Below are 21,190 nucleotides of genomic sequence, written 5' to 3'. Positions count from 1 at the left end.
TTGGCTGTGTTGGGTCTTCGTTGCTGCACACGGGCTTTCTCTAGTTGCAGTGAGCGGGGGCTACTCTTGGTTGCGGTGCGTGGGCTTATCATTGCGATGGCTTCTCTTGTTGCGGAGCATGGGCTCTAGGCACGCGGGCTTCAGTAGTTGTGGCACGCAGGCTCAGTAGTTGTGGCTCGCGGGCTCTAGAGCACAGGCTCAGTAGTTGTGGCACAGGGGCTTAGTTGCTCTGTGGCATGTGGGATCTTCCCGGACCAGGACTCGAACCCGTGTCCCTTGCATTGGCAGGCGGATTCTTAACCACTGCGCTACCAGGGAAGTCCAGGATATTTTTAATATAAGGGCTTTCCAGAGAAAATGTCTTCTGTAGTACCTGGCATTCCCATCTGGACATTGAAAGCAGGGTGTGCTTGGGCTGATCTTAAGGAAGCTGTCCTTTTCAGTGAAAGAGAACCTATAGATTCATCAGGTATAGTAACAGACTAGAGATTAAAATCAATTCTTTAACTCAGTGTTTTAACCAGAAATGGCAAGAAGCCAGGTGATAAAATCTGTGGTTCAGAGAGAACCTAGGCCCTCTTCATCTCAGTTTTTGACCTGAAACACGGAGATGATAGTACCTCCGTCTCAGGGTGTGGGAAAGATTGTGAAGCATAGTTTTAAGCTACTGTGCATAGGACTGGCACGCTCTAAGTGCTCCATAGTAGTCACTGGTGATGGTAGTGGGAGGATAGGTATTTAACAGTCAGCTGAGGTACTGGCAGTAGCTCTTATGAGAGAATTGTCTGAAGATGCTAGTTTAGGTTGATTAACGATGCCATTTTAATTGTAGGTTAAATTTTGTGTGTTAAACTGAGGGAGTGTGCTGGATGAACTGGGGACAGTTAGGACAGAGTTTAAGTTGGTAGGGTGGGTCTCCGCCTCTTTGGGCAGCCATTCCCCTACATTTTCTGCTGTGACCGGCTCTAGAGTGATGCTTTCCATCCTGTCCCTTTATCCCATCTTCTGAAATCTGGGGAGGAGAGTCAAAGAATCCTGAATAGAGAAATCATTTAGGTTCATTTTTTTCATACTTATCTGAAATCTTATATGCAGATGGTTTCCAGCATGGAATTTACCTAACTTATTTCTCAATTTTCGGTGGAAGTACTGTTTTCCATTTAGCTTACAAAATTTTCATTTTCAGTGTCTCTTACCCAGAATATTTAAAATGTTAAGTATCAAGATTAAGTATAAAGTGCTATTTTATACTTGGCCACAGTAGTTTGAGGAAATTTAAAAACCTCCGTATTCTTAAAATTGAAAAAGCTTAAAGATCTAACTTATTAGGTAAAATACTAAAGTTTCCAGTAACATAAGCTTACCTGTACATTTCTCATTTAAAACTTATATTTTAAAAAATTTAGATGGAAATAAGGAGCTATCTTGACTAACCATTTTATAATACTTTTAAGTAAAATTCTCCTCCCGTCGTCTCCCTTCTCTTCCTTTTCCTCTTCCTATCAGCTGGGCCAAACCTGTCCATTGACTGTTTTTTTACTCCTTTTTTATATAGCCTAGGTTTTTCTTGCCCTTGTTCAAGATTACTTTTAAATTCTAATGAATTTATTTCTAAAATGTATGTGTGTATATGTATACACACACATGCACACACACATTTTTTAATACTGTATCTCATGGGTTATTGAGGTGTGCAGGACTGTTTGCCTCTGTGGTAAATGGCTCCAAGTTGCTATGCTGTGTGAATTATGCTTTGGCCAGTTCGTATTCTCCATGCTTTAAGCAGCCAGTCAGTAATCTTGCTGTGTTTAATGTGCCTGCTTCTAGTAGTATTCTGTATCTCTTTATCTCCCAGCTTTTATTTGCTGCATTTAATCTGCTGTGGGTCCAGAAAAAAAGATACCAATAGATTTTAGAATATGTTCCTAACATTATACATTTATAATTACCGTATATCATCGTATGAATATGGTCTGTGGGGATCTCTTATGAATGAAGTACCTGAAGTTTAGTACTTGGAACTGTTAACAGTTGTTTTGACTGTTGAGAGCCCTGATTTGCTTATTATCCAGTTCTCAGTTACGTTCTGAATAGCTGAGGCTACTGGTAAGTGACTTCTGGTTAAGTGAGCTGCAGTAATCTTGCAGCTAGACAGGTTGGATATTAAGTTTCCCTTACTTGCATCCAATTTGTGCAACGTGAGAGGCTTCTGTATTTGGGCAACCACAGGAACTCCCCTTTCTTTCTGGGTGTTGTTTCAATGAATTTCCTTTCTCTGCTTTACCATTTCTCTCTTGCATGCTTCTCTTTGTCTCTAAATTGACAAGTTTGATATCCTTGAGAGAGAAGGGGAGAATAAAGCCTAAAAGAACTTGTAGAATTTTATTGCCCCCCTTGCTGTCATCTGCATACCTCTCCCCTTTCTTAATACGCATTTATGTTTTTACATTTTTTTCCTGCTGCCCCCATGTTGATAGAGTAAATAATCTCACACAGTGATTCTCTGCCCACCTGAACTTGACATTGGCTCGTCTCTTCACCTTTCTATGTAGCTCTTAACCTGCTCTACTCATCTCTGTCTCCTCCTCCCTGAGTCCCCCATTCTTTTCCATCTCCTGCCCCAGACCTTCAGAGTCTTTACCAGTGGCCCGGGATAGGGTATGTGTGTTGAGGGAGAGTCTATGCCCACTGAGAAGTAGATGTGGGGTAGTGGGGCAGGCAGGTCCCCCCCCCCGCCCCGCCCCCGTCTCATTGCCACTTTGCATCAGAATAGGAGATTGAGAGGAAGGAAGAGTGTGTTCAAATATCCTTTTTGTTTTTTTTGGGCCACGCCATGCGGCTTGTGGGATCTTAGTTCCCTGACGAGGGATTGAACCCTGGCCCTCAGCAGTGAGAGTGAGGAGTCCTAACCACTGGACCGCCACGGAAGTCCCGTGTTCAAATATCTTAATTTGGAACTCGGAGAACGTTTTTTTTCTCATTTAGAATTCATAAAAAGAGTGTTCGGACTTTGTATAACATATGTGGGAAAATGGATTCGGAACTCTAACATCCAAGAAAACTTTTAATTACAAAGCATCTGTAATGCATAATTGGTAGCCTTTTGTAAGGGCTAGAATTCATTTCCTTATGACAAGCTTTTTAACAAGCACATTTTTTGTACTTCACACATGGTCAGTTGTTTTCTTCCCCCGTTCTTTCTACTAGGAATTTCCATTTTTTACCTTGACGGCGTTTCCTCCTGGATTCCTCGTGCATGTCGGGGGAGTTGTTAGTGCACGCTCTGTGAAGCTTTTGGATCGTATCCACAATCCTGGTATGTTCTTTAGAAGTTTGTTTTCGATGTTTCATTTACTTACATTGTGATTATTAACATTGATATTTATAATTTTTTTTTTGATTTTTATAATTTTTTAAGCCAAATCTATCCAGAAAGAAAAATGACAAAGAAAGTATGAACTGACGCACGTTGCTCTAAAATATTTGCAGTAATCTTAATTAAAAATAATTAAACTAAGTAGAAGTATATAGTTTAGTTACTTTTGTATACAGAACAAATCTTGATTCATCTTTGGCCAAGGTGTAGCACTTTGAGGGAATCCTTAAGTCACTTTTGAGTCAGCTATTTTCTTTGACCCATGCAGATAACAAATTTTACAATTTGATCATTGTGGCCATTAGCTTAAGATGTTAATTCTTTTCACTAGCAATAACTCTTTATGGATTTTGAGTAATTTCCTTATTCATAAAAGAAGTATTCTTTTAAAATGTAATTGTAAACATTGTGTAGAGTACCTAAGAGTTTAAAAAAGGCAACTATTCTCTTTGGGTCCTTGGTTTCTTTTATGTAGCTATTTGTTCCATATAAGTGAACAAGAAAAAATAATAGCTCACTTCTTTAAAACATGGGGTCTTGATTATAAAAGAGAAGAGGCATGGAAGTCCTAGTAATTTCAAGCCCTTGGATTAAAAATGCTTTGATGATTTTTCTAAACCTAAAATAAGCATGATAAGTATGGTAGGAACTTTCCTATGTAATCTGTTCTCGCATCTCTCATTGACTAGATGCCCAATAACTTGCTCAAATCACTTATTATTTTGATGGCATACCTTAAACCTGAAGTTGTATTAATATTCTTACTTGGCACATATACAGATATGTTTTTGAAAATTTTAAATTGTCACTTCCAGTAACCTCTTCCTGGGGCTCGTACCGACAGCTATATAAAAGAGAAAAATGCTTTGAAATTATTGTATGCAAAACACAAATAGTAATTTTGAGGATACAGAGCATTACCATTCTTTTAGATTTTTAAGAAATTTAATCTGTGTCCCATGGTTTGATGTCATTTGAGTTAAGCAGAATGGAATTTTTCTAGACCCTGAACAGGATTTCAGAAAAGCAAGACTAGCTAGGATTATTTAACTCTAAAGCTGAGCAAATACATCTTTTAAGCACCAGTCTTCTCTTTTTCTTCTCTGGTTTATTTTTTTTCCCCCTGTTCCTTACTTTTTGGGTCAATCTAAGATCTTATCTTCATGTAGTATTTGCATATCCTGCAATAATTAAAAGGCACGTTTAGACTGAGGCCAGTTTACTGGATTGAGTGACCTTGAGGACTATGCCAAGTTTCATATCTATGTGTTTAGGAACTTGAATTATTTGGAAAGTGCAGGGAAATACTGAGTTAATACTTGACATTAACTGGGTGACCCAAGGCCAGTTACCTGTGTTTCTTTGGACCCTTGACTCAAATATTTTGATAGATGGCACCCACCCATGGATCTAATAGCTCCAAAAATTCAGGAATATATTCAGTTGTTGGTGTTTATTGATGTCTTCTGTTTATTGAAAACATTTTGATGTCATCGTTGCTTCCACGTACTCTGAGTAAGCTGTAGAGTCTGGGAGAACAAATGAAGGTTACTTAACTAAGTTTAAGTAGAGAGCCATATTTTACATGGCATTACTTAAAAACAACAACAACTGCTTTTGGGGGTTTTCCATACTTGCCAGTTTATTCTAGCTGTGTAAGAAATGTAAGAATCCAGACCCAGGGAAGAAAGCACAAATCTTCCTTATTACAGAATATGTTTTGTGTACTGTAACTACAGCTCATCCATTCTCTTCCTTTCCTTCTCTCTCAGAATATTTTTTCAATTCACATGGAGAAATTCTCAGTTACTAATGTTTTATTTCCCAGAAGATTGTGGGCATATATATATATAAATACTTTAATGTTATATAAGTTGTATTTCAGCTTTGTTTTATTTTCAGTTAAACACAAATCAATTACATAGTCTAATGGTCGAGTTATTATATTATTTTGATATAGTTATCACATTCTTTGGATTGTTTTTTTTGTATGTGTAGTATGCATTACAAAGGAACATTTGCTTAACATTTTCTTAATCTCCAGGCCCCTTAAATAATTATTTATGAAAAAATTTTAATTTTAAAAAGAGCTGAATGTTAAAACAAAACAAAACTCAGTTAGCATCTACCATAATGATGATGTATTAATTTTATGACACTGAGTTACTCTGCCGAGAGAAAATTATGATGGGTGAGGTGCATGTGCTAATGTTAAAAGTGCTGTATTGGACTCTCAGATGAATCTTGCAGCTATTTTTTGACTAGTGAATATGGGAAATTTTCTTTTCACACTGAGTGTAAAAGGAAAAGTCTTATTTTAAAATCACAACCACCTACTAACTCTATGGGTTGTTATTTTGGAGTTATTTCTTTTAGAACTGCCTCTTTTTAAATATTAAGCAAACAGGGTCATACAATAAGGGAAAGAATGGGGTGGTTTTGAAAAGGTAATTATCTTTAATCAGACTTTAGTTAATGTTAGATTATGATAGCATGTTCCTTCTTCTCTATCTATTTCTACTTCTTATTAACTCTGCTGTCTGTGTCTTTCTAGTTCCTGTCAAGTGGTGTTGTCAATTGTGTTCTTATTTGTAGTGTTTTTTGGTTTTTTCCTACTATTCTGCACCTAAAACTGATCTACTAATTTGCTGTTTTGAACTCAGCCTTTGTCGGAATTATGGGTAACACAAGATCTTACAAACTGCTAGACTGGAATAGTTTCAATTCAGGTATTTTAATGGTCATTCAGTACTACATATGCTGACAAAAATTATGGCAGCTCAGTGAAGTTTTTAGAAATGTTCTAGATTAAATAGGCTTAATGTCAATTCAGTTATACAGATACATTTTGCAATACATATGTGATAACTTTTGTAATCTCCATGGAAATGGCAAACATAAATATGTGTTAACTAAAATGAATTAATCAAAACCATAGAAATACCATAAATTATGAATGACTTCTATTAGGTGATTAACTTTCAGAATGATAATTTTAAATTATATTTATTACATTTTGGACAGTTTTTTCATATCAGGTAAATGACACTGGCATTAGCTTTGTGATTAAGGAAATATTAATTGCTAAATATATATTATAAGTATTCAATGACTAGCTTAATAATCGTAAAGTATATTTAAACTTCAATTGAGATTTGATTATAATATATTTAGTGTTCTATAAATATTATAAAAGTATAACTTAGCATTTTTATTTATAATTCTAGAGTGTTCCAAAATTTAGTAAGTAAGAGCAGATTTTGGGGGGATTAACAGCTTTCATAAGCTTTCCTCCTTCCCCTTCGACATGAGAATACATTTTTTCTTTTTAAGTAATTTTACATATGAATATAGTTTGTAGCTTTTAAAGAAACTAAACTAAGATAGCTTTACAGCTGATGATGTGGCTTAGAGTCAAAGCCAATTTTTCTTTTTGATAAAAGCATGTTCTCTTAATATAAATATCTACATTTTTATGTTATTTCTATTTTAGATTTAAATTAAATAATAGAGCCATTTTGATTTAGTATCAGAAACTGGTATTTTCCTGTAGAACTTTTTCAGTTAATTGTGTCAGAAAGTACATCTATTTACAGAAAAACAAAAACAGAAACACCAGGAGGCTTAGCATTTGAGATAATATCCCATAATCTTTTCAATATTGTAAACTTTTTTTGTTCTTAGGGGTCCAGGATGTAAGTTCTGATGTAAGTAGTGCATGTTTGACTATGAAGTAACTCATGTTCATCATGTAGATTTACCTAAAGTCAGTCTAGTACACAGTCTGATCAAGTCCAACCTTTGCAGATTTAGACCGACATCAATTGGTAAACCTTTGGGGAAATTACCTCTATTTCCTATCCAAGTTTTTGCCAGCATGTTATCACATTGATTAGAATTAATCATTTGTAATGTCATGCTTTATACTTGATTTTTAGTGAGAAATTAAAAATACCCTGCTGGATTCATTTAATAAAAATAAGAATATATTTTTAAAACATAGGCAGATCAGGGTAGTGGGCAGAGAAAAAGGCTAATTACATAAGAACAGGACATTGAGGGCATCAATCATTAATAGTTTAAGGAGGCTGAAACCTTGTGAGGGCAAAGATGTTTAGAATGAGAGATGTATTAAATGATAGAACAGTTTTGGAAAAGTGGAAAAGGCAAAAGTTAAATCTTGTAGACATAATAAAGACTTTGTCCCATGTAAGCAGAATTACAGAATTTGGCAAGGAAAAACATGGTTGAGGAAGCAGTATATCTTGCCATCATTTAAAATAAAGTCCAGTAGTAAATATATGAAAGAAAAGGTGGATATGTTATAGCATATTAAAAGATGACGCTTTTAGTTTAATGTGCTCATAGTTGTATGCTTTGGATTGAGGTGTTAGAATCTTTTGATTCTAATTGAGTTGTTAGAATATTTTGATAATAGTTGGCACATATTCAGAAACCAGGTTTTTTCGGATACTAGTTTCAGAAAAATAACTTGATAATTCTGAAAAAAAGTGATTTATTTGGTAAATATATTCAAATCATTTATATATTTTTCTCCATCATTAGGGAATATTTAGCCACTCCTGTCCTGTATTACCATAGAAAATCAAGAATTGACCACATCAGTAAGAAAAGTAGTTGTTGATACAGTTTCTATTAATGCTAGAAACTGTTCATCAATATTGTATTTTCTGGACTCTCTGAATACCAGGTGTTAGATGCCTTCCAAGAGAAAAAAGAAGGGAACACATGGTAGTCAAACATACTTACTAATTATTAGACATTCCTATTTCAAAAACATTAAAATGTGGAAAGATATAGGAAAACATTTTATATCATACAATAGTATTTCATGAAATACGATATATCATGCACACATTTATTAGAACTTATTTTGTGCCATGCAGTTCACTAGATAATAGGTGTGCAAAGGTGCCAGTCCTCCTATTTTCAGAAAGCTCATATTCTGGGAGGATAGAAGAATATGTAAATGGCTTACTGTGTGTTATGGAGTGACACAAGATACAGAGTTAAAGAGGAAGGCAGGATTAACTCTGTGGCAGGGAAGCTTATAGAGGTGGTAATTCTTGAGCTCAGTGTTGGATGGTATATGGGAGATTCACGCAGATTTATATTTCAGACAGTGTATTTGGAGCCATGTTAATACATTCTTTGAATGTAGTTCTGAAACTTCAAGCATTTGCAAAACGGTATCCTAGCCATTACTCATTCGATGATGTTTATTACATAGCTACTTCATACTTATTTTAAGTTTTTTGCCATTAATACAGAATGTCTTGGTTAGTTTACCTTTTTTTTTTCCTGCCCCCTTTTCTCCTGCTTTGTTGTCTTAGTTTATGTTAACTACAAGTGATAGAAAATATTTTTATAGAGCAGGAAGAAGGGAACTCAGTATCTGAGAATTTATTTAAAAATTATTACCTTTTCTTACCTTGTTTCTTATTTTTTTGGCCTGGTAACAGACTTTGAGAAAGACAAGATGAATCTTGCTGCTAGGAAGGAGGATGTAACATTTGCAGATCTGTATGTGACACGCCTGGAACAGGAGGTGCATAGGAATAAGACAGGGTAGCCCATGGCCACATTTGCATTAACTCATTGACTAGAGGTTGGAGAATGGATTTAAAAGCAGCAAGACTAGAGACAGGGAGCGCAGTTAGTAGATGCAGTGGTACTGGCCAGATAAGTGACCTAGGATTTGGTGGTAATGGGAGAGCTAAAGGTTTATAGCGCACTTACTATGTACTACATACTCTTCTAAGTGCTTTATGGTAGTAAGTCATTTAATCCTCAAAACACAACCCTGACATAGGCATTATTCCTATTTTGTAGATGAGCAATATGAAACGTAGAAGTTTCCCCAAAGTAAAATAGAAAGTGACTGAGCCACAGTTTCAACCTGACTACTTTGGCTTCAGGACTTACACTCGTAACCATAAATTCACGAACTATTTATAATGTAAAATCCACAGGATTTCATGATTAGTAGGATGTGGTGAGTGAAACAGGCTCTTGGCAACTTTCAGCTGAGAGAGAAAGATAGATGATGGTTATTCCACATGTCTACAAGTCTGACATCCCAGGGGGCATGTGGAAACTCAAGTCTATTTGAAAGTTCAGTTGTAAACTTTTAAGAGTAAATTTTCATAGCCCTAGCTTATTGTTTCTCAGATGGCTATGATCTTTTTTTTTCTTCTGAGTTTACCACTAAAAGTATTTCTGAATAGCTCACACATACATGTTTCTTAATTAGTAATAGTCTCAGTGAGTTGAGGAAAATTTGTTATTCTTTCTTGTGTAGGATGCATGTCAGCTTAGATAATTTTTTCAGGAAGTGACAAGAGGAAATATAAAGTAGTTATATAATGTGGTTTGAAAAGTACTAGTTTGAAATAGCTTATAAACTTAGACAATATTTTTAAGAGTGTTTTTAAGTCCTGAGTTAGTAAAACAAGGTGTTTGAAACTAAGTAACTTTCCTTTTGTTTCTGAGAATATTCTAAAAAGTTTTCTTTTTTTTTAAGTTTTAGACAGATTGTAGATTTTAAGACATATTAGACTGAAGATTTTCTCAGTCTTATAGTAAATGAACTTTGACTAGTGATAATACAAGCTCTAGATTAGTGGTCTGAATTTAGAAAATATTACTCTTTTTTGTTAGTTTTTAGAACTGTAGTTGTTTAGAAATTTCACTTTATTTTGGGGACAAAAATTAATAGTTAAAACCTAAGAAAAGTATAGTTACTGCTTTAAAAATATTTAATTTTAACAAAATATGTCAGCTGATATATAAGGAAATATTTATAGAATATACATATCAGTCTGATCATGCAGATATTTCTTCAGTGGTTGTTTGTGGAGTGCCCGCCATGTCTTGAGCACAGTGCTGGGGAGTGGGAACACCAGTGTTCATCCAGTGTAAATCCTCATCCTTTTTACATACCTGGTCTAGGCTTTTTCTTATATTATTTTGCTCTCTGTGTGTGTGTGTGTGTGTGTGTGTGTGTGCGTGCGTGCGCGTGTGTTAGTTAAATGAAGATAGGCTTTCTTGGAACTTGAATTCTGCTGATGATCTCAGCAATTATTATTTTTCTACGTCTGAGAGACACTCATGAGCAGCTGTGCGAACTAAGCCTAAAGTAGTTAAGCAGCTTTTGGTTTTCAGTATTTTAATAAGGTTTTCAGGAAATAGATATATAGAGTTCAAGAAGACATAAATATAGCATGCGTGATATGTGAGCTTTTCTTTATAATGTGACATATAACTGTAATACATAATTTTCTCTCTATACATAATGTAACGATATTCATTACTTTTCATTCTTTACTATCTGTCTGTTAAAAAAAAAATCAGATGGGTAATCTCCTTAAGTGTGAAATTTCACTCTTTTCATATATATGCATATGTAATGTGTAACTGGATATTCCGTTACATTATTATAATGTAACATGTAAATGTAATATATCATTCTCTCTCTGTATAAAATAATGTAACTGATCACCAGTTACATTATATATAAAGAGTGAAATTTCACAATCAAGGAGTAGATTACGTATTTGACTTTTTTTTTTTTTACAAATAGTTAAGACTCCAGTTTGATGCAACATGGATTGTATCCCGGCCACCATCCTAACGTTCTAAATTACTATGTCTTGAAGTTTGCTCTGACTTTGCACATCACTTCTTCTATAATGAGACTCTTCTTTTTAGTCTATACTGAATCACCACCCAGTTTAAGGTTGTATACTCCCTTGAACCTGCACTCTCTAATTTCTATTTCATTAGGGGAAATATATCTTCTTCAAAAGGTTGTTTTGGGTTGGAATATTCATTTCAGGTATTTGAGAATGTAGCTTTTTGTGCTGTCCATTAACAAGATACACTATCATTGTACTGAAAATCCTACCTAACACTTCATCTTCTTTTGCTTATTTAAAAATTAGATTGAGTAACTATCCATTTCCTGTTTTTCTTTCAACTAGATTAAAAGATTCCGAAGGACAGAGTTATTCTCTTCTAGAGCTATGTAAAGATAGAACTAAATTGAACACTTTAGGTAGTCAGCGTTTCTTAGTTGCAAGTGTGTAATTGCCTAAAATCTCAAAGGGATTCAGTTTTATAAAAGCATGTTATGTTGAGTTGTTCACTTCTTTACTTTTTGAGATGTAAACTATTACTGTCATTTTAGGAATCTTTACCAGTGTCACCTGTACTTCAAAAACAAGATAAAATGCTAAAACGATGGCAAGATATCAAGCTATGGCCATGCTCTAGACAAGTAACAGTAGTAAAATGAATTGACTGTGGTGTCAACCCAGGTGTGAAGACATTACCCCTAAAAAAGGCATCAGTGAGGTATTGCTCTAGAGCTCAGTTCATGCCTACAATTAAAAGGATATAGTAAAAGATTTGTGATATTAGCAATGAAGAGTTTTGACCCTTAGAAGAAAAACATAAAATAGTATGAAATATAGTTTGAATAAATAAATAACTTTTAATATCTCCTAAAGTGATCATCTTTTTATAATTATAAATAATTCTATAGATTATTGGGAGGAGCATGGTATTTAAAGTGAAAATATTTTTTTCTTGACATCTCTGAAATGTTTATTTGCAACCCTCGCATCTCAGCTGTATATCCTTCAAGTGACCAGATTGTATCGTTTCATGTATGGCATGTATAGTTGCCAGTAAATTTTTAAGCCAGATTCTTTGTTTTGCCTTTTATATAAGTATGGTAAATCCTTAGTTTTTACTTTTGTAGGGTGAATAAAACACTTCAAATTCACTAGTGTGTTTCCTGTAAGAAATGTAATTAGCTATTTCTAAGCTTTAAAAATTCCATTAATAGGGATTAAATACTATGATATTTCTGAATTTTCAGTGGTAATAAGTTAGGCTGAGTTATGATTACTACTTGAATTTTCTCTGGCTCATCTCTGGCATTAAGTATAAAATAGGCTTTGAAGATAAATTTAATTTTTCTGTAATATTAAATAAATTGATTTATCCTAATTTTATCTTAATTAACCCCTAAATTTAATAGCCAAAAAGTTCCTTTGACTTCTTGCTTACAGTTGTAGGTAATTATTGTTAATCCAATTACTAGTTTGTGATTAAGTGCTCCCTACTGTATGCTTGCCTTGCTTTCACCTAGAATCTAGGGCCATTACTTTCTGTAACCATTTCAGTGAGCTGCCATAGTTTTCAGTCTGTACTGTCACCTGATCCAAGCATGCGCCAAAACATCCACTGTTTCTGGCTCTTGTCTGCTGAATCTGCTTTGCAAAACCCTTCGTTCTTTGAGCTTTTGCTTTAGCCAAAAACCAAATTTAAGAAATTCTTTGGAGTGTGGACATATGCCATTTGCTTCCTTAGCCCCCCTGTTATGTAACTCTTTAGCTTTTATTAAGCTTGTAACTACTTTATTAAGTACAACAGTGGCATCCCCATGTGTAATTGTGTGGCTCATGTGTCAAAATAAAGGCTGCTTGTGAACTTGTCAGAAGAGAATGAATGCTCTACTTGCGCTGCATTCAGCATTTTTTCTTGTTTGTTTTTTTTTGTTTTGTTTTGTTTTTTTTAAATCAGCCACTTATTCTTTCATAGTGTTTGGTTTAATTATCTGATTATTTTATGTATTATACCAAGGTAAGTTCGATGTAAATAAACTTTGTATTCTATGTGGTTACATGTATCTCATAGTAATTATTAGTACATATTTTTCCATTTAGGCATGCTGGCCTTTCTAAATAAATAGATCTTGAACTTAAAATAAGTAACTTCCTCCATTTTTCATTAATTTAAACAACAATATTGTGGATTACTTCCTGTAAAATTCATTTTTAAAACAGAAAAGCTACCATGTATTACTTGCAGCAAGATGTAGGCAAACCTGATGTGAGAAATCTAAAAACGTAGTATACGATTATTTGGTTTAGCAAGTAATATTGTAAACTTCCAGAATGATTTAAAAAGTAAATAGCACGTTCTACTGTTAAATTTTAGAAAAGTTAGACTTTTTATTTTACATAGTTTTTCAGGAAAATAATTATTTTCTAAACTGAGATGTATTTCTCTTATTTGTGATATCTATTTTCAAAGAATCATAAGTACTTTGATAGATTGAGCAACTACTTGAATAATAGTTCGTCTTAGGATATAAAATTTCCCTATTAGGAAAGGATGATGTTAAATAGATATCCAAACTGGTCTGGAAACATGTATGTCCTAAAAAGAATGGATTTGAAAGTATATTTGTGCTGTTGACGTCTCCATGTCATTTAGGAATATGAAGAAGTTCTTTAACATAGTAGTGTATGTGCAAAACAGGGCCACCTAATTGTCTCACACATTTCTTAATTCATAATATTGATTGCTAACACCATATTGTAGTATTTTCTGTTTCTTTTCCTTCTTTATTTTATCTCGTACTCTGATCTTTTCCTGAGTTTCCTGGAGTTTGCATTTCTTTCTTTTCTTCTGAAAGAAAGTTTTAGGGTAGCTCTGTATTGGATCCAAAACTTTAAATCAAGAACTGGCTGGCATCATTTGTAGTTCTGGCTCTTATCTCCTCATTTCTCCCCTTTGCTGATCTCCTCCCTGCGGAGGAGATCATAGGAATGTGAGCTATACCAAGCCTTTTAACCTTTCTTTACTTTGCTGTCTTCAGTATTTCACTAGTGAGTATGATTCTACTTATTCTACTTATTTTGAAAAATGTATTTGAAAACTGCATAAGTACTGAAATTCAAGAAAGAAGGCTTTTGGATTGTTTGATTTTCAGTCTTAATAGTGCCTTTTATGTGGAAAATTTACAGTAAGAACTTAGCATATTATTTAGAGTTGTTTTTTCTATTCCAAATTGTTCCCAAACGGAATTGCCACAAAAAGAAACAAATTAGGATATGCTGATTACAGACCGTTTCTGTTTTTAACATCTTTGCACTTAAAAAGTTACTATATATGCAGCTGCTGTTCACCAGTAGCTAAATGCAAGTGATTAGGAAGTATGTGTGACAGATGCTCCATCTATAATGCTCCATTACAAGCAATATTGGACTCCTCTATGGTAATAAAATGCAATTCTGTGATTCTAAAGCATTTTCTTAATGACAGAGCCATTTATGGAGTTACAGTGTTCTATCTGAAATTTGTCCTTATATACATTAACCAGATTCTTTGTATTAATCTTTTAAATGTATTTGCTTTCCTTATTTTGCATTGGCCAGTCCCTTTATTTCTTGCCACTTTGCTTCAGGACCCACATCTCTTTAGAAGAATGGCTACAGATGGCTTTCTGCTTTTTAACATTGACAAATCTTTGCCTTGGAAAGAACCCAGGATATAGCGCATTATAAAAAATAGGTACCAGGAAATGAAATCAGAATTTAAGTTAAATTTATGGATATGACTCATAAGGTATCCACTCAGTGAGGTGAGACATAGGATGTCCTTTTAGGTTAAGATTGGAATCTGGAAACTCTGGGTCTACCTTTCAAGTTGTATCTAATAAAATACATCCCTATAGATGTCCCTTAAAGTAATAAAGCAGATAGAACTAGGTGGTTTATCTTCTAGCAATCGAGTTTAAAATGTTAAACTTTTTGAGAAGGAGCATTAAATTAAAATGTTAATAAGCTTTTTGAGAAGTAGTATTTTAAAGATGTGAAGTTTTAAAAACTGTTGTAGAATAGTACTTCTTTGCGTTCCAGAGTATGCTTATTTTAAACATTTCTTGTTCAAATAGACAATGTGCTATTGAGTAGTGAACTGATTTAAAATTTATTTTTCAGATGAACCAGAAACTCGAGATGCGTGGTGGGCAGAAATCAGACAAGAAATAAAATCACATGCCAAAGCATTAGGCTGTCATGCTGTAGTGGGCTACAGTGAATCAACTAGCATTTGGTAAATGAAAACAACTTGATTTTCTAGATGCTGTAAGTTACAGATTGTCATCTGAAAGGGGGAAAGCTTTATGCAGATACAGGGAAAAGAAGAATAGTAGAGTGGTCCAGGAGCATGGGCTTTTTTAGAGTACATCACACCGAGGTTCATATGCCATTTTTACTACTTAATTAATGTGAAACTTTGGGAAAGTTACTCTACTCCTGTGAGCCTCAGTTTGCACACTGAAGTGGAGATAATAACTGCCTATCAGTTAAGGTTATTGAGGGATTAAATGAGAATATAATACTGGCACATAGGAAGTATTAACTCTAGGCCTACTTTACTCCAGTTTGTGACTCCACTAACTCCTCTGGGATTTTGGAACCCTTGATCTATTGTAAATGAACTTGCCATGTGTCTTTAAAGTTCATTGTAAACTCTTTCTGCCTTCTTTTACTAACTGTAACTTAACTTTCTCCTGCCAACAAATCATCCTTTCTAACTCTACCCAGTTAGGAAGGGACTTCCATACTCTTAGTTCTCAATCCACTTTTCTCCTACCTTTCATTTGGAGAGCCTCTCCTCCTTTAAAGTCCATGCCATTCCACAGTTCAGAATTTTCTACCTCCAAAACTTTCTTCTGCCTTGTTCATTACTGCTTGGCCCATCTCCTCCAGTTAAACAAGGTTATCTCCCTTCTAACAGCCTGGCATTGTACTTTCTCATTCTCAAATCCTCTATCCCCACGTGACTTTCAGCCTTATTTTGGACCTCATTGTGGCTTGAAACTGCTTCTCTTTAAAAATTTGAAACCATAAAATTTCCCTCTTGGATCACAACTTAATATTTTTCCACCCATCCCATTTGCTCATTTACACCTAGTTTGTTTTGACCCTTATCCTAACCAAGAGTTTTCCCAGTTCCTTACATAGGTTCTGACTTTACTTGCTATCTGCCATCCTTGAACCCTACTTTCCACTCGTTCAGAAGTTTGTAGTGGATATCTCATCTAGAAACTGTTTGACCTTCTGCTGTCTTATTTTTCCACCTTGTGTTGGATAATTCTTACTGCTAGCTATTACATGGATAACTCTCTTGTGGTGGTGGCGATCATTTTGGTTGGAGAAAAAATGATTAGACTGTAGTAAATGAGGATGTTACAGAGCCATGCTATTTCATCTTCTGAGGACCCTTTCTTTTCCTTTGCAGACCACGTATTATACCCTTGAACTGCTGTATTCCCATAGTAGCTGTTCTACTTTTGTTAAACTACTAACTTTGTTATGCTTATCCTGCCTTACTCCCCAGTAGGTAGTCTTGCTTATTCATGGATTTCGTGTCATGCACTCTCCGGTCTTAGGGATATGGTTTTAAAAGACATAGTTCTTGCCACCAGATTCACATTCTCCTGGAGAATTATGACAAGTATAATATATTTTATGATAGAGACATCCTAGGATGCTTTAGGATCTCAGAAGGCTGGAGGTTAGAAGTAGGATTGGAAGAAAGTGTTAATGAAGTAACTGAAGCTTGAACTGAATCTTGGGAGATGAGCATGAGTTATATCAATGAAGAGAAAAGGCATAGGGAGGGTCTTCAAGGTGAAAAGACTAGCATGTGGAGAAGGCCAGAGGTGTAGATCAGTGGCTGGAGATAAATCACAGTTGCAGGAGCCTATAGAAATGAGTTCAATTAATTATTAGAAGTTTGTGTTCACCTGATACAAACTTCTCTTTTCCCTCTAGACCTCAAAATATCTTTGTCTTTAAATCCTGTCTTTACTAGTTTTTTCTGTTCTAACCCATCCTACTTACTATTATTGGATTCAGTTCCCTGAAACGCATACCTTGAAATGCACGCCTGCTCTTGTAGCTCCTTGATTTGGCGCCTTCTGTGGCTCCCCGTTACTTTTTCTGACGTTCTCAGTGCCCACTTAAACATTGTAAGCCTGGCCTCTTACAGATCAAGTGACCATTTCTTTTATATCCTTTCTTCTGGTCCATTTACTCTTTGTTTCCAGCATTTCGTCCCTAGGCTGCTACTTTTCTCATTAGCTTTGGGTGATCTCATTCAATAATTATGTTGATTGTTTAATTTTTTTTTCAAGCTGGGTGGTATGTAATCAAAGAGTTTCAAAGAATTCTTTTGAAAATCAGTTTTTATCATACATATAATGATGTAGCATAAGCTCTGTTTATTTTGTATTTTATTTGTTTCAGATATCTTTTTATTATTAAGTTTGAATTAAGCTATAACAATATAGATATTTACATAGTTGTGCTTTTAGAATAATTTTAATAAAATTCAGTATACACTTAAAAGAGTATTTTAATACAGTTTGATGGGTTATTACTGGATTCAGCAATATAGTTTATTACTACCTTTATTTTGAAGCATTCCAGCTTTATTCTTTATCAGCTTTACCATATTTTAAAGGAGTCACACTGCTATATTTAAAATAAAATGCCTTTCCATGAAAAAATAAAAAAATAAAAAACAAACAAAAAACAAATAAAATGAATCAATTGTCATTAATATTATGCTTTATCTTTTACAATTTTTAAATAAGAAAGAATTCTTATCTTTTCCATTTTAACAACATTACTTCTGTTTTCTTTTCTAGGTTTAGGAGGTAATCCTGAGATATTAATATTTAGTAGAGTCTAACTTTAAATTTAAATTGTCACCCTTGTAATCACTTTGATATTTAACATTTTCCAAAGTTAGATTCCCTGAAAATGTTAACTTGTTTATGTTTTTTTCTTTTGTAGTGAAGAGGTCTGTATTTTATCTGCATCCGGCACAGCAGCTGTACTGAACCCTAGATTTCTGCAGGATGGCACCGTGGAGGGCTGTTTGGAACAGAGGTTGTCATGACAGCCTGGCTTATTTTCCTTAAGGGCAGAGAAGGGAGAGGTTGACTTTCTTCCTCTCAGAGCTGGGCTAGTCCTTCTCTATGAGGGTGGGTTACAGGCGTGCAGTTTTGAAATCAGGACCAGGCACTTTACTGATTTTTACTTAATCCATAGCAACAAAGAAGTGTTGGGTTCTGCACTGTATGACACATCATTATTTCTAATATCTTGATAAATGACACATATGATTACCAATTGAAGGATTTCAAGTATACATTTTTTTGTTTGCTACAGTGTAGAAATAATTTACTTTATTTGAGTTTTCTCTTCCTTTCCTTTTCCTTTCTCTTACCTCCAAAACAGGAAAAGGTCATGAAACAATTTTCATAAAATTCTTAATTTACAAAACAATCAAAACACTATGTTATTGGAAAATTACGTATAAAAGCTTCAATTATGTTATAAAAGCTTCATGAAATATAACTTTAATATATGTGAAAGAGAAAGTAAAAATGAAAGCATTAGGTAAAATGAGATTACTTTTTGTTTTATTTGATTATTGGTCCCTTAAATCTGTTAGCTTCCATAAATGTCATAAGTATTTTCCATAAAATGATGAAGTTATCAAATATATATACAAAAAACTATTAGTTTGGTACCAGAGTTTTCCCAAATAATATAAATTTTAAATACACCTTACCCTACACTATGCATATTTATTTTCCCCCAGTATTAATGTATTAGTGTATATTAAGGAAGAAAGCAAAAAAAATTCTGTATGTGATCAAATTTAGTATAAATTTGCAAGTCTCTGTATAGCAAAGAAAGATATGCTAGCTCTGGTAGGCACACAGAAGACCTTGGTCAGTTTCTTCTTTTGTCAGTATTAAAAATGAATTTTGACCATAATATATTTCTGAGCATTAAAAGTCATGGTAAATAGGAAAGTGGAGGTGGGACATTTTGAAGTATATTGAGCAATTGGAATATTCCTTTGAGAAAACTGACTTTGCCATTGAGTTGTCCCAGTGCTGTCATATAGTTCTCACCTGTGGCAATAGATTCCATTCTTCGCTAGATAGAAGCCTAATTAAACAAACAACCTTTCCCATCCGGCTTGGTTGTTTCGGTATTGTGGCTTGGATGGACACAGTGAGCTCTCTTGAATGGCAGTCTGATGCAACAGATACCATCCCTATTTGTAAAAGAGGAAAATGTCTTTTTCTTTCTGCTATGAAATTATTAGGGCTTACTAGAGAAAATTTGAAAAATGTAGGAGAGTAGAAGGAAGAAAAAAATTCCCTAGGGTATGAGTATTCAAAGATAATGCCTTTTGTACATTTCATATTTCAAATGCTTTCATAAATTTTAGCACTTTTATTTTTTATGCCTTATGATGTTACACCACTTATGTTCAAATTTCTGTGAGGTGTTTAGTTAAAAATTGCCCCAGTTTTCATCTTTCTGTGTCCCCTTTTAACACATGGGCTTTGGATTCAAACAAACTGGCATAAAAATCTGAGGTCTGCTACTTAGTACTTAGTGTGACTGAGCAAGTTACTTAGTATCTCAGCTTGGTTTCAGGCCAAGTGGAACTAGTTTTTGTTGCCCTCTGTTGGGTGTTATATTACAGGGGGTGAGTATTTAGCTATAGTTTTCTTAATCTTCAAAAAAACAAAAAAGACCCTTTCTAGGTAGATATTGTTGTTGCAGTTTTATAGAGGAGGCTCTGAGAGGTTAAATGACTTGCTCAGCGTCACACAGCTCTGCCCAGATCTGTCTGATTCCCCTGTTACTTCTAATAGGCGAGAATGCCATCTCAACAATAAAAGAATAATATCTGGGAGAAACTTAATTTGATTTAGAGGGTTATTGTGAAAATTCAGTGAAATAATGTATACAAAGAATCTACAGAAAGCCTGACTCCTGGTAGGTGTTGTATGAGTTTTCTTTTCCCTTTTTAATGTGTCTACCTGCCAAATTTCAACTTTTAAAGGGTTGCTTTCGATGAAAGGGATTTGAGAACCCACATCTTACCAGAGCCATAGAAGATGTGGCTGTGTGAAAGCTGGGATTTCTCCATGGAGCTTCCCTCTGTTTCCCTTCCTGTTCTCCTCATTTCCTCATATTTAATGACTGAATAAATACTTAATCATTCTAAAATGATTTCATAAACAGCACAGTACAACAGACATTTTACAATGAATGGGGAGGTTGTGGGTTGTTCATTTGTGCTTTATGTATGATGGATATTCATTTCTGAAACACGGGTGTTTTGGTTTTGCAGAAATGCTAAAACAGACATCATAAATTAGAAACTTTAGAGTATGCCTAGCTTTAACTTACATTTTTTCCTCTTAAATAGATTTGTTTTTAACCATAGATTTTTTTCATATTGTTAGGTTGGTTAAAAAGTTTTTTTTCTTAGGAATTATTTTGTGATTTTATTTGTGTTATCTTTGTCACACAGTAGAAAAATGTCATGCTTATTGTCTAGCCATTTGTTTTTATGTTGTATCCCAAAGGAAAAACCATTGGAATGATAGTGGTTTTTGTCAGGTGATAAGTCATCAGACATAAGAATTGATGCAAAATGACTCTACTTGTATAAGCCTCTTCTTTCATAGCACAGTGCATGGTTCTGATTTCCTGGTCATTTCTTATCAGTCATAGTGGTACTTACTATGGTCGAAGTTGTGGTGTAGTTTGTATACTAGTACTGGATATGTAATATATGTTTTTGAAAAAATGCATAGAATTTTCAAGAATACCTTTTTTTTTCTTAATGTATTCTTAATAGGCTAGAAGAAAATTTGCCTGCAGGCTGTGGATTTTGCCATATACCATATGATGAACTGAATATGCCATTTCCAGCTCATCTCACATATTGCTATAACTGCAGGAAACAAAAAGTTCCCGATGTTCTCTTTACAACTATAGACCTCCCAATGGATGCAGCAGTTATTGGAAAAGGTTGTCTCATTCAAGCAAGGTATGTTTGTGAAGACGGTATTTGGGGTCCTTGGAGGAGTATAGGGTATGGAGT

General features: G+C 34.4%; 1 protein-coding gene across 17 annotated transcripts in view; it reads left to right on the top strand.

Moving 5' to 3' along the window:
• The window catches only part of C2CD5 (C2 calcium dependent domain containing 5), an 82,551-nt gene that overhangs the window by 30,503 nt on the left and 30,858 nt on the right, over positions 1 to 21,190 (top strand). For all 17 annotated transcript variants that reach the window (XM_059935440.1, XM_059935438.1, XM_059935436.1 and 14 more), the window contains 4 exons: positions 3,208 to 3,316; positions 15,193 to 15,307; positions 18,061 to 18,156; positions 20,945 to 21,136. In XM_059935440.1, coding sequence (XP_059791423.1) covers positions 3,208 to 3,316; positions 15,193 to 15,307; positions 18,061 to 18,156; positions 20,945 to 21,136 — 512 coding nt within the window. The remainder of the gene's footprint in view (positions 1 to 3,207; positions 3,317 to 15,192; positions 15,308 to 18,060; positions 18,157 to 20,944; positions 21,137 to 21,190) is intronic.

The sequence above is a fragment of the Balaenoptera ricei genome, chromosome 10, assembly GCF_028023285.1.
Source record: "Balaenoptera ricei isolate mBalRic1 chromosome 10, mBalRic1.hap2, whole genome shotgun sequence".
NCBI classification, from domain to species: domain Eukaryota; kingdom Metazoa; phylum Chordata; class Mammalia; order Artiodactyla; family Balaenopteridae; genus Balaenoptera; species Balaenoptera ricei.
This window is presented reverse-complemented; position numbering and strand designations above follow the sequence as displayed.